The sequence below is a fragment of the Grampus griseus genome (assembly GCF_964374135.1).
Source record: "Grampus griseus genome assembly, chromosome: 10".
Taxonomy (NCBI): domain Eukaryota; kingdom Metazoa; phylum Chordata; class Mammalia; order Artiodactyla; family Delphinidae; genus Grampus; species Grampus griseus.
In genome coordinates, this window is record NC_139004.1 from 16,451,000 (window position 1) to 16,465,081 (window position 14,082).

The 14,082-nt window shown below is 34.9% G+C and overlaps 1 protein-coding gene across 2 annotated transcripts in view; it reads left to right on the forward strand.

Annotated features, from left to right (window-relative positions):
- Nucleotides 1-14,082, forward strand: part of CDKAL1 (CDKAL1 threonylcarbamoyladenosine tRNA methylthiotransferase) — a 649,761-nt gene that overhangs the window by 465,625 nt on the left and 170,054 nt on the right. For both annotated transcript variants that reach the window (XM_082664020.1, XM_082664021.1), the window contains one exon: nt 9,255-9,435. In XM_082664020.1, the coding sequence (XP_082520146.1) occupies nt 9,255-9,435 (181 nt within the window). The remainder of the gene's footprint in view (nt 1-9,254; nt 9,436-14,082) is intronic.

Sequence of the window (14,082 nt, forward strand, 5' to 3'; positions counted from 1 at the left end):
TTAGTTAAGTGTTAAAATCCTTTGCCCATTGTACGGTTGTGTTGTCTTCCTATTGGTGAGACATAAGAGTTCTTAAAATATTTTGTATACAAAATATACAAATCTTTTTATCAGATACATGATATGCAAATACTTTTTCCCAGTCTATGGCTTCTCTTTTTGTTTTCTTAATGGTGTATTTTCAATAAGTCCAATTTACCAGTTTATCCAATTTTTTTCCATACATTGTGCTTTTGGTGTTGGTGTTATAGCTAAGAAATCTTTTCCTTACTCAAGTCACAAAGATTTTCTTCTGGAAGTTTAGTAATTCTAGCTCTTACATTTATATCTATGATTCATATAGAAGTACTTTTTGTGTATAATATAAGGTAAAGTAAGGGTCTAATAAGTTTTTTTTTTTTTAAAGAAATTGCTTTTTTTTATTCACGTTAGTCTTCAGTGTCAAGCAATGATCAACAACCACCTTTATTGTCATTACTATTTTTTTTTTAACATCTTTATTGGGGTATAATTGCTTTACAATGGTGTGTTAGTTTCTGCTTTATAACAAAGTGAATCAGTCGTACATAAACATATGTTCCCATATGTCTTCCCTCTTGCGTCTCCCTCCCTCCCACCCTCCCTATCCCACCCCCCCAGGCTGTCACAAAGCACCGAGCCAATATCCCTGTGCCATGCGGCTGCTTCCCACTAGCTATCTACCTTACTACGTTTGTTAGTGTGTATATGCCCATGACTCTCTCTCGCCCTGTCACAGCTCACCCTTCCCCCTCCCCATAACCTCAAGTCCGTTCTCTAGGAGGTCTGCGTCTTTATTCCTGCCTTACCCCTAGGTTCTTCATGACATTTTTTTTTTCTTAAATTCCATATATATGTGTTAGCATACAGTATTTGTCTTTTTCTTTCTGACTTACTTCACTCTGTATGACAGACTCTAGGTCTATCCACCTTATTACAAATAGCTCAATTTCGTTTCTTTTTATGGCTGAGTAATATTCCATTGTATATATGTGTCACATCTTCTTTATCCATTCATCCGATGATGGGCACTTAGGTTGTTTCCATCTCCGGGCTATTGTAAATAGAGCTGCAATGAACATTTTGGTACATGACTCTTTTTGAATTTTGGTTTTCTCAGGGTATATGCCCAGTAGTGGGATTGCTGGGTCATATGGTAGTTCTATTTGTAGTTTTTTAAGGAACCTCCATACTGTTCTCCATAGTGGCTGAACCAATTCACATTCCCACCAGCAGTGCAAGAGTGTTCCCTTTTCTCCACACCCTCCCTAGCACTTATTGTTTCTAGATTTTTTGATGATGGCCATTCTGACTGGTGTGAGATGATACCTCATTGTAGTTTTGATTTGCATTTCTCTAATGATGAATGATGTTGAGCATTCTTTCATGTGTTTGTTGGCAGTCTGTATATCTTCTTTGGAGAAATGTCTATTTAGGTCTTCTGCCCATTTTTGGATTGGGTTGTTTGTTTTTTTGATATTGAGCTGCATGAGCTGCTTGTAAATTTTGGAGATTAATCCTTTGTCGGTTGCTTCATTTGCAAATATTTTCTCCCATTATGAGGGTTGTCTTTTTGTCTTGTTTGTGGTTTCCTTTGCTGTGCAAAAGCTTTTAAGTTTCATTAGGTCCCATTTGTTTATTTTTGTTTTTATTTCCATTACTCTAGGAGGTGGGTCAGAAAGGATCTTGCTGTGATTTATGTCATAGAGTGTTCTGCCTATGTTTTCCTCTAAGAGTTTGATAGTTTCTGGCCTTACATTTAGGTCTTTAATCCATTTTGAGCTTATTTTTGTGTATGGTGTTAGGGAGTGATCTAATCTCATACTTTTACATGTAGCTGTCCAGTTTTCCCAGCACCACTTATTGAAGAGGCTGTCCTTTCTCCACTGTACATTACTGCCACCTTTATCAAAGATAAGGTGTCCATATGTGCATGGGTTTATCTCTGGGCTTTCTATCCTGTTCCATTGATCTATCCTTCTGTTTTTGTGCCAGTACCATACCATCTTGATAACTGTAGCTTTGTAGTATAGTCTGAAGTCAGGGAGCCTGATTCCTCCAGTTCCTTCTTTCGTTCTCAAGATTGCTTTGGCTATTCGGGGTCTTTTGTGTTTCCATACAAATTGCAAAATTTTTTGTTCTAGTTCTGTGAAAAATGCCAGTGGTAGTTTGATAGGGATTGCATTGAATCTATAGATTGCTTTGGGTAGTAGAGTCATTTTCACAATGTTGATTCTTCCAATCCAAGAACATGGTATATCTCTCCATCTATTTGTATCATACTAATAAGTTTTTTTGGGGGGTGGGCATATGGTATCCAATTGCTCCAGCTCCATTTATTGAAAACACTGTCACCTGCCCTCATTGAATTGCCTTGGCAGTTTTGTTGAAAATGAACCGTAAATGTATGGGTGTATTTTTGGACTCTATGCTGTTCCACTGATCTGTCATTATACTGCTACCACACTGTCTTGATAGTGTAGCTTTGTAGTAAGTCTTTTAAGTCAGGTTCATCCATTCCACTAACTTTGTTCTTGTTCAAAATTGTTTTGGCTATTTTAGGTCCTTTACATTTCTGTATAAATTCAGAATCAGCTTGTCAATGTTTTCTACAGAAAAACATCCTGAAATATTTTGATAGTAGTTGCACCAAATCTTTTTTCTTAATTATTTATTTATTTTTTTAAACATCTTTATTGGAGTATAATTGCTTTACAGTGTTGTGTTAGTTTCTGCTATATAACAGAGTGAATCAGCTATACATATACATGTATCCCCATATCCCCTCACTCTTGCGTCTCCCTCCCACCTTCCCTATCCCACCCCTCTTGGCAGTCACAGAGCACAGAGCTGATCTCCCTGTGCTATGTGGCTGCTTCCCACTAGCTAAATATTTTGCACTTGGTAGTGTATATACGTCCATGCCACTCTCTCACTTCATCCCAGCTTCCCCTTCCCCCTCCCCGTGTCCTCAAGTCCATTCTCTACATCTGCGTCTTTATTCCTGTCCTGCCTCTAGGTTCTTCAGAACCATTTTTCTTTTTTTAGATTCCATATATATGTGTTAGCATAGGGCACTTGTTTTTCTCTTTCTGACTTACTTCACTCTGTATGACAGACTCTAGGTCCATCCACCTCACTATAAGTAATGCAATTTCGTTTCTTTTCATGGCTGAGTAATATTCCATTGTATATATGTGCCACATCTTCTTTATCCATTCATCTGCCTGTGGACGCTTAGGTGGCTTCCATGTCCTGGCCATTGTAAATAGTTCTGCAATGAACGTTGTGGTACATGACTCTTTTTGAATTACGATTTTCTCCGGGTATATGCCCAGTAGTGGGATTGCTGGGTCATATGGTAGTTCTTTTTTTGCACTGAATCTTAGTATTGATTTGAAGAGACTAACCATCTTAACAACAGTATAATCTTCCAATCCATGAAAATGATATATTTTTCAATTTATTTAGCTGTTCTTTTATTTCTCTCAGCAAATTTTAAGAAACTCTTGATCTGTTTCTATGCTCAAATTTATCCTTAAGTATTTTTATGCTGTTGTGAATGGAACTGCTTTCTTGATTTCACTTTCTCATTATTCATTACTAATATATAAAAACACAATTGATTTTTTTTAACTTTTTACTTTATATTGGAGTATAGCTGATTAACAGTGTTTTGATAGTTTCAGGTGTACAGCAAAGTGATTCAGTTATACATATACCTGTATCTGTTCTTTTTCAAATTCTTTTCCCATTTAGGTTGTTAAATAGTATTGAGCATAGTCACCTGTGCTATACAGTAGAACATACAGTTGATTTTTATATGTTGATCCTTAGCTTTAGTGAACTCATTTATTCTAGTAGATTCATTAGATTCCTTAGATTTTCTATGTATGAGATTATGTTACTTGCAAAAAAAAAAAAGACTTTTTCCTTTTCAATCTGTATGCTTTTCATTTCTTTCTCTTGCTTTTCTGCACTGATTATAATATTCTACTCCACTAATGTTTTGAAGAAGTGAGAACAGAATTCTCTGCCTTGTTACTATTCTTACTGGAAAAGCATTTAGTCTTTCACCAATAAATACGATAATAGCTGTAGGTCCTTTATTAGATTGCAGTAGTTTCCTTCTGTTCTTTCTTCGCTGAGAGTTTTTATCATGAATGGGTGCTGGACTTGTAAACTGAGTTTTCTGCATGTACTAATATCACCATGGGGTTTTTATGCTTTATTCTTTTCATATGGCTTATTGCATTAATTGATATTTGCACATCATACCAACCCTTGCGTTTCTGAGATTAAAAACACGGTCATGATATACAATACTTTTTATGTGTTTTGAGGCTCACTTTGCTTATCTTCTGTTAAGAATTTTTGTCTCTGAGTTCATGAGCGTTATTGGTCTGGAATTATTTCCATCTCTTTCTCTGGTTTTCATACAGGCTACTATTGCTGGACTTGTAAAATGAGTTTCTCATCTATTTTTGAAACAGTCTCTGGGAATTCCCTGGCAGTCCATGGTTAGGACTCGGGTCTCTCCCTGCCAGGTCCCCAGGTTCGATCCATGGTTGGGGAACTAAGATCCTGAAGCCAGCTGCATGGCCAAAAAAAAAAAAAAAGGAAAGAAATAGTCTCTGTAGGATTAGTTTTATTCTCTCTTAAATGTGACGTCATCTGGGCCTGCATGCCTCCATTGTTTTGTGTTGTTTTCTTTGGTGACAGTATTTTGAATTACAAATTCAATTTTTGTAATAGATAAAAGGCTATGCAGATTTTCTGCTTCTTCTTCAGTTTTTATAATTTATGCCTTTCAAAGAATTTTCCTGTTTCATCTAAGTTTTTAATTTATTGGCTTAAAATTGCTTACAATATACCCTTAGTATCCTTTTAATGTTGATAACAACTGTAGTGCTGTCCCCTCCTTCATGCCTGAAGTCGGTCATTTGTGTCTTCTCTTTTCTTGTCAGTCTACTAGTTTAGTAATTTTATTAATTAGTTTTAAAGGTGTACCTTACTTTTATTGTTTTCTCTCTATTTTCTATTTTATTGACTTCTTCTTTTGCCTTTATTATTTCCTTTATTTTACTTTGGGTTTGATTTGCTCCTGTTTTAAAACTTCTTAAGGTGGAAGCTTAGATTATTGTTTACCTCTTTCTAACACAGACATTTAAATCTATAAATTTCTTTCTAAGCACTGATTTAGCTGCATCCCATATATTTAGATATGGTATATTTTTATTTTCATTCCATTCAAGATACTTTTTATTCCCTTTCTACTTCCAGTTTAGCTTCCATGAAATTGTGGAGTAATTGTCCTGGAATTAATCTCTATAGGACTAAAAAATGTTTCTTTTAATCATGTGTTTTGTTTATGCCTAATAATTTTAATAGGTCTGATCCTTTTTCTGATCATTTTTACCGCTTTCTTTTGAGGCAGATAGTGTGTGTTTTAGTCTCACTTTTTTCACATGTGGAATTTGAAGCTCATAATTTATTGATCTAAAGAATGAAATAGAATCATCCTTTTTATATTTTTGCCAGTGAAACACCAAATTGCAAGTGAAAGTCTTGAGGTGTATTAAAGTACAACATTTTTTGTAGTATTTCAAATACAGTATGGCGTGTTTATATGTATGTATTTTTAGTCAAGGTGAATAATTAAGTATTTCAAGATATTTGGGGCTTTCTTAAATGCTGGCCTAGTGCCAGCAAATAGGTAGTACTCTACTTACATGTCCCTGATTGATTTTCATAACTAATCATACACCTCAATTCATATGCATAATTGGAAACTTTCTCATTAATTCCATTCCCAAGTTATTTAATGAACTCTTTTTTCAAGTAAATAGCAAGTATAAGTCAGAAAAAAATGGGTCAAGACTTCTCATATTTAAGCTAATTGGACATTTTCATTTTCATCATTCCTGCAGAATTAATACTACTATGAAAATGTAAATATAGAAAGTCTTTTAAATCTTAAAAAGACATAATACCTAGTAATTATATTTATTAGACTCACAGCTTCAATAAATCTGTGGAAATGATCATTTTTAAAAATTTTATGGGTTCGTGCCCCAGTCCGGGAAGATCCCACATGCCGCGGAGCAGCTAGGCCCGTGAGCCATGGCCTCTGAGCCTGCGCGTCTGGAGCCTGTGCTCCACAACGAGAGAGGCGTGAGAGGCCCGCGTACCACAAAAAAAAAAAAAAAAAAAATTTAGTAATTTGAAAATTCATACCGTCTCAAAAAACAGCATTTACTCACAATTAGCATATTAAATATTTGGATTAATACTCTATTTTACACCCCTTAAAATTTCCTTATAGCCACTTAAATCATATGCATGCAATTAGTTTAGAATTTGGTCCACTTCAAACATTTTTGATTTTTCTTATGAACTGAAGAGAATATTTACTAATAAGCAAATTAGCAGTATAAATATGAGATGTTTTATTTGGTTCACCTAAGGAGCCCAGTTATTTTGAAGAACCTAAGTAGCATGATTTGCATATACAAAATCAATGTATAGATGAGCTTCAATATTAAAGTGTAGTCTCTACTTTGAAAACATTTTTGGGGTAATCAGTTTATATTCTTATATACTTTGAAACTTAAACTGCTTTTACTTTTAAATACTAACTTAGGTCTTTCACGAATTCATTGTGTCCTATCCCCACCTCTGTTATTGGTCACCTTTTTGTGTAGATTATCAAATATATTTATACATTGAACATCCCCTTCCTTAACATTTATGATGACTACTGTAAAGGTTTGTCTTTTCTTTTTCGCTATGGACTTTAAGGCCAAAGTAAGCAGGTGTTACATAATACTGAACTCAACTACATTGGATCAAGAAGGATGTGGGGTGAGGCGGGGGGAGGATCAGTAAGGTACTTTCCTTTGGGAATACCCCATAATCTAGTGCCAAGTTCATTCCAATTCATAGCTTGGAACAATAACCTATTGTCTTTGTCGCTGCAGTGTTTCACAGGCAATTTCTCAGATTTTTTTTTTTTCCCCCCTAATTTCTTAGGGGAGATGGTCTCTTCTCTGTCACTTCTGCTGTGATCCATTACTTTTATTTTTAGGTGTGGATTTCTTTTGTTCAGAAATAGTTGTAAGTCAACTGTAAAAAATTGCTAATTGAAGTTATTAACATAGTTCTATTTCACATGCTTTAGTTAGTTTAGAAAATAGTCTTTTTATTTACCATTTACTGTAAAAGTATATTTTTTATGGTTTTCAACAATAATTTTGATAATTATCCTTAAAAGAGAAAAATAATTTTATAAAATGATAAAATTTTTTTAAATAATTTTTTTCCAAATATACTGTTGGATTTTTCTGTATGTATATTGTCTCATTTTCTATTTAGCATCAGATAGAAAAGTTCCAGACCTTGGAACTTCCCTTACTAATTAAAGTTCAGTCAAGTTAATAGCTGGGTGAGACTAAGCAGAAATCAAGAAAGAAATATTTTTTAAAATAAATTTGTCATTCTTTCACACAGAATATTGTAGCATACTTATGGAGAAACTCAATGGCCAAAGAGGAGTGACTTCCACGATGCTAACGTATGGACCTGTTGAAAAACAAATGGAGCTTGTTACCCAGTCACTCTGATGAAAAGCTTTTAGTGCTTTATTCTTAAGTATTAAAGGGCAGCAAGAGTCACTATTTATTACGGCAGGTCTTAGTCATGAATGAAAGGGACCAAATCCAAGAACCCAGAGGAAATAGATACAGTTATAGTGAGCAAAGGAAAGATTGTGGATAAACTGTAATTGGTATCCTCAAAGAGTTAAGAAAAGATGTTGCATCTCTAAAAACAGTAAGCTGTGAAAAGGAAAACTGGAAAATGAGGAAGAGCTCTTAGAAATTTAAAATATGATAAACAATTAATTTTTTCAATAGAAGCATTGGAAGATAAACAAGTAAATCTTTCAGAAAGTGTAACAAAAGCACAAGATGGAAAATAATAGTGGAGCAGCTTAGAGGGTCAATCCTGTAGTTTCAACATTCCAAGGAGAGGAGTTGCAGAGAGAGAAAAATGATTTTAAAATAGCATAAAATTAGACCTATAGACCATGAGTCTCCAGACTGTACCTGTACAAATATTTCAGTACTTAATCCAAGACCTACGATCATGAAATTTTAAAACATTGAAAAAAATTAGTAGCCTAAAAGCTTTCAAAAAGATAGTGGGGCACTTGTAAAGAAGTTTGCATCAGAGTGGATCTGGACATCTCATCTCAACCTTGCCAACTTAAAAAAAAAAAAGGGAACAATACAAAATTCTGATGGGTAATACTTTTCATTTTGGAGGGCTATGCACCCCACACTATCAGTCAGTTGTGTGTGGATTAAGACATGTTCAGAGATGCTAAAACAATAACAACAAAATTTCCCCGCCACTCTTTTTGATGAAGCTTCTGAAAGAATGCTCCAGCAGAATTAAGGAGAATAGAATAGTCAAGAATTAGGAAGACATAGGATCCAGAAAAAAAAGGGGGGGGGGTTGGAAAGAAAACCAAGGAACCACATTCAAGGATGATAGCTGGTTCATTATGAAAGCAGCACATACTTGAAGAAAGTTAGGAGTGGCATTTCCAGAGAGAAAAATGGAACTGGTAAATTATATAGTACACTGAGAGTTTAGAAAGTAGTATTGGTTTTTGATAGAACTGATGGATCTTCTGGAAAACATTTACATAGGTACATAGAATATTAAGCAATTTTTTTTTAAAAAAGGCAATTATCAACTCTAGGAAAAATTAAATATGGCAAAAGAAAACTTATTGAGTATACCAGTTGGCTGTGAAAGTGAACAATATCTCAGCATTTATACCACTGGAAATACTATTACCACTATTAATTTAACTAAAAATTGAGCAGTGATTATGTTGGAAGGGGAGGGATAGAGTAGTTTAAAGAGCTGAATCCTCATTGAAGTCTGCAAATATTGCCTAATAGTCAATAAGTCTAGAAATAGAATAAGCATCAATATTAAAATATAGAAGGATGAAGAAACATCTGAAATTTTTTAAAATGGGTATTTCCTGAGGATGATAGGGGGCCGTGTTTTCCATAAACTTTTAATATTTAGGGCATTTTAAAACTGTTTGCAAATGTCCCTTTCCTAAAAATTTAATTTTAAAGGAATAGTGGTATTTAAAATGTCAAGGAAATAGAATAATTATGGACTAATTTGTACATTTTTGTTTTATTATTTTCTAGAGTTCCTGGAATAACTATTGCTACAGACATTATCTGTGGTTTTCCTGGAGAAACAGACCAAGATTTTCAAGAAACAGTGAAACTTGTTGAAGAGTACAAATTTCCAAGTCTCTTTATTAACCAATTTTACCCAAGACCAGGAACTCCTGCTGCAAAAATGGAGCAAGTTCCAGCGCAAGTGGTAAGATACTTTTCTTGTAAGGTATTATATTTAGCCAACAGCTATAAAAATGCAGCTGTGTTGCCTGCCTTAACACAACTAGCTCATGGTATAACCAACCCTTAAGTTACGAAATACGGAATGTTTGTTCCCAGTTGGGGTCAGGGGCAGGGAGACCTTGGTACATTAAATGACCTTAGGCAACTATAATACTACCTTTTTTTTTTTCTCTTGAAGAGTGAGGTTCAGATGACACGGGGAAAATTTTTTAAACTAATATCTAGTACTAACTGTTTATAGGATAAAGCCTTGGGTCTTTCACAATAAGGCAAAACTTAAATATTTGTGAGCTTGGAGGCTTCCCTGCTTCTTAAGAGATGCTTTTCATAATTTGTTACTTTCTGAGGGTCCCCTGGTTTTCCTACTTTTCCATGGGATAGATATGATGCTGTCTGTCTATTTCGGATGTGTGTTGCTTTCACAGTGAACCTCAATTTAATTTCCTCCTTACATGTTCATAGATATATTAGAATAAGATGACCTAAAATAAATGTGAAAAAGTTTGAGAGCCAGTAAAGGCAAACTGTTTCCCAGAATGCACCAGAAATTAATGACCTCAAACAAACATTTAGTTTCTAGATTCATTGGCCCAAGATGAAAAAATGTTAGTAAGCCTTAAGAGGAAGTAGAATTTGTTTCACTGAAAATTTTCTGCTTTGTTTCTGATTACCAAAACAAATTGTGTGCTACCATTAATTTTTCATAAACATAAAAAGAAATTAAATGAACTAATTACTTTTTATTTCTAAATTACAATTTCTATTGATGTATAATTTGCATTCAGCAAAATTACCTCTTTCCAGCATATAGTTCTTTGAATTTTGATGAAAGCATTCACTAGTGTAACTGGTCCCACAATCAAGATACAGAATGGTTCCATCAGGCCCCCCTGCCAAACTCCCTTTTACTTTTTTTGTAGTTGTCTACTCTCTCCATCCCCAGCTCCTTAACAACTACTGTTCTATTGTCCTTATAGTCTAATTCATTCTTTTTTAAACTTCTTTAATAAAAAAAGTTTTTAAACTTCAAAATACCTGCAGAAAAGTGTACAGCTGTATGTTTTCATAAAGTGAATACTTCCATGTAACCCTCAGTCTGATCAAGAAATAGGACATTAGCAGTACCCCAGAGGTCCCCATCATGCCTTTCTCTTTACTATCCTCTCCTATTTCCCAACAGAAACCACTATCCCTCATTCTGAAATATTAGTTTGACCTGTTTTTAAACTTCATATAAATGAAAGAATTCATCAGTGTTTGAATGTTGGGTTTTTAAGTTTAACATTGTGTTGGTGAGAGTAGTCTGTTTTTGCTAGTAGCTGTATCTCATTCATTTTCTTTGCTATATAGTATTCCATTATGCAAATCACAATTTGTCCATCCTAATGTGAAAGAAGAATTGGGTCTTTTCAACATTCCATTGTTAGTATTGCAACTAATACAGCTGTCAGCTTTCCTGCTTGTATCTTTTATTTGACTCGTGTATGTAAACATTTCTGCTGGGTGTTTAGCTAGGAGTATAATTGCTGGATCATAGGAAATACAATTACTCTGCTCTACTAGATGCTGCCCAATAGTCTTCCCAACTAGTTGAATTTAGAGTTCAGCGGCAGTATATCTAAAAATGCCAGTGACTCTGTATTCTTGCCAGCAGTTGGCAGTGTGTTTTTATTAGTAACCATTCTGATGGGAATGTAATGTAATCTTTTTTTGTGGGGGGGCTATGTTGGGTCTTTGTTGCCACACATGGGCTTTCTCTAGTTGGGGCGAGCGGGACCTACTCTTCATTGTGGTGCGTGTGCTTCTCATTGTGGTGGTTTCTCTTGTTGCGGAGCATGGGCTCTAGGCACGTGGGCTTCAGTAGTTGTGGCACAAGGGCTCAGTAGTTGTGGTACACGGGCTTAGTTGCTCCGCGGTATGTGGGATCTTCCCAGACCAGGGATTGAACCCGTGTCCCCTGCATAGGCAGGTGGATTCTTAACCACTGCGCCACCAGGGAAATCCTGTAATGTAATCTAATTGTGGTTTTTATATCTCCCTGTCAACTATTGATACTGAATACCTTTTATATGTTTATTGGAGATTTGGATACACTTTTTCGTGAAGTGCCTGTTCACACCTTTGCCTCTTTATCTCTTGGCTTACCTGTCTTGTTTGTTTCCTCCCCTGTTCCTTCCTCTGATTTATAGGAATTATTTGTGTTTTCTGAATAGAAATCCATTGTTGGTCATGGTAATCTAAGTACCTTCCATTCTATAACCAGTCTTTGCACTCTTTTAATGGCGCCTTTTGAAGAGCATTCTTAATTTTATGTAGAATTTATCAATATTTTTCTTCTGTTTTAGTGTTTTTTTGGGTCCTGTTTAAGATTACCTTCCCCACATTGTCATGAAGATACCCTCCCCACAAAAGGTACTCTTAGATTTTATGATTTTGCCTTTTACTTTTAGATCTTTAATACAGCTGGAATTTATTTTTGTTTAGATTATGAGGTACGGAGGTCAAGACTTCTTTAAAAATATAAGGATATCCATTTGAGTCATCACCACTTATGGAATACCTCATCCTTTACCCACTGCTCTGCCTGGTCACCTTTATCATAAATCAGCTGTCTCTACACGTGGGTCTGTTCTGGAACACTATTCTGTTCCTTTGGTCTGTTGATTTCTCCCCAAAATCACAAAGTTAATTACTGTAGCTTTGTAATAAGTCTTGATATTGGCAGTGTAAGTATTCCAAATGTTTTTTTCTTGAAAATTGTCCTGACTATTCTTGATTCTTTGACTTTCTAAATTTGTCAACTTCCACCAAAAAATCCTGCTGGAATTTTAATTGATATTGTATTGATTCTATAGATCATTTGGGGGGAAATTGACATTGTAATAATATCAAGTTTTTCATCTTTGAATAAAATATAGCTCTTAGTTATTTTAATCTTCTTTAATTTCAGTAATGATAGTTTTCTGTATACAAGCCTTGCATATCATTTATTGTTTTTATCCATATGTGTGTATTCCCTTGATATTATTAATCATTTTTAATTGTTACTACTATTTAGAAATAGAATTGATTTTAACATATTTACCCTTCACCCATCAACTTTGCTGAATTTATTTATTCTAATAGTTTTTCTGTAGGATTTTTTTTTCTTCCAGTTTTTCTGCATATACAGTTGTATTATCTGAGGATAGTTGCAGTTTTACTTCTTCCTTTTCAATCCTCGTAACTTTTATTTCTTATTGTATTGCCTGGAACTTCCAGTACACTACTGAATAAAATTGGGTAGTTTTCTCTTCTTTCCTAACTCAAGAGTGGAGTTTACAGAATTTCACCATTCAGTATAAAAGTTAACTATAGTTTGGGGATTAGGGAAGTCCCTTTCTAAGTCCTAATTTACCGTGTATGTGTGTGTGTGTGTGTGTGTGTGTGTGTGTGTGTGTGTGTGTGTGTGTGTGTGTGTAAATTAGGTAAATTATGTGTGTGCGCATGCACGCTTTAATCATGAATAGAATTAAACTTTTATCACTTTCTTTTCATCTATTGAAATAATCATATGGTTTGTGGTGTTAAGTCTGTTAATATTGTGAATTCTACTGAATGGCTTTTGAATATTTAAATCAACCTTGCATTCCTGGGATAAACTTCTCTTGGTCATGGTGTATTATTTTTGATATATTATTTCAGTCAGTTTGCTCAAATTTTGTGAAGAATTTTTACATCTTTGTTAACGGAAAATTTTGATCTGTAGTTTTCTGGTAATGTCTTCTTAATTTTGGTTTCAGAGTAATGTTGGCCTCATAAAATGAGTTGGGAAATATTCCTTCCTCTACATTTTGCTGGAAGAGTTTGTATAGTATTTTTTGTATAGTATTTTTATTTTCCCTTAAATATACCTAGAATTACCTAATGTATTAGGAATTGTAAGATGGCCCCAGAAACTCCCTCATCCCTTCCCCCCTCATTAGGGTACATACTCTATGTAATCCCTGGGACTGTTAATTTGATATTTGCTCTACCCTTTGGTTTCTTGGTTCTGCCCTCTGAGTCATTTTTCCTTGTTCATGAAAGCAGTTTCTCAAAAACATTGTGGCTCTTCCCTGTTTTTCGCTGGAATTTATTCCGTTAGACAAAAATCACATCAACAGATCTTTATGATATGATGCCTTCTCTACCTTAGCCCCCTGCTGAGTACTTTTCTTTGTATTTTTCCTCCTTGGAATTCCTGGAGCTTCTTTACTCTGCCCTGACCTCTTTCATCAGCTTTGGAAAATGTCAGCCATTCTCTCTCCAGGTATTTCTTTTGCTCCATTCTCTCTCTCTCTTCTCTTCTAGAATTTCAGTTATACATGTTATGATATCCAATGTCTAATTTATCCTTTTCTATATTTTTCCTTCTTTGTTCTCTTTCTGTTTCTGGATGTTCTCTCCTCACCTATTTTCTAGTTTCTTGCTATTCACAGTAGTGAACAGCAAGGTGAACAGCAACAGTAGCATGTGTGGTCACTAGAGAAGCAGCACTGCTGTCCACCCATGGGGCTGCTGGAAATGCAGGCTCTCAGGCCCCACCCCATCCCAGACCTTCTCAGTCATTCTTCGTCTCCACATGATT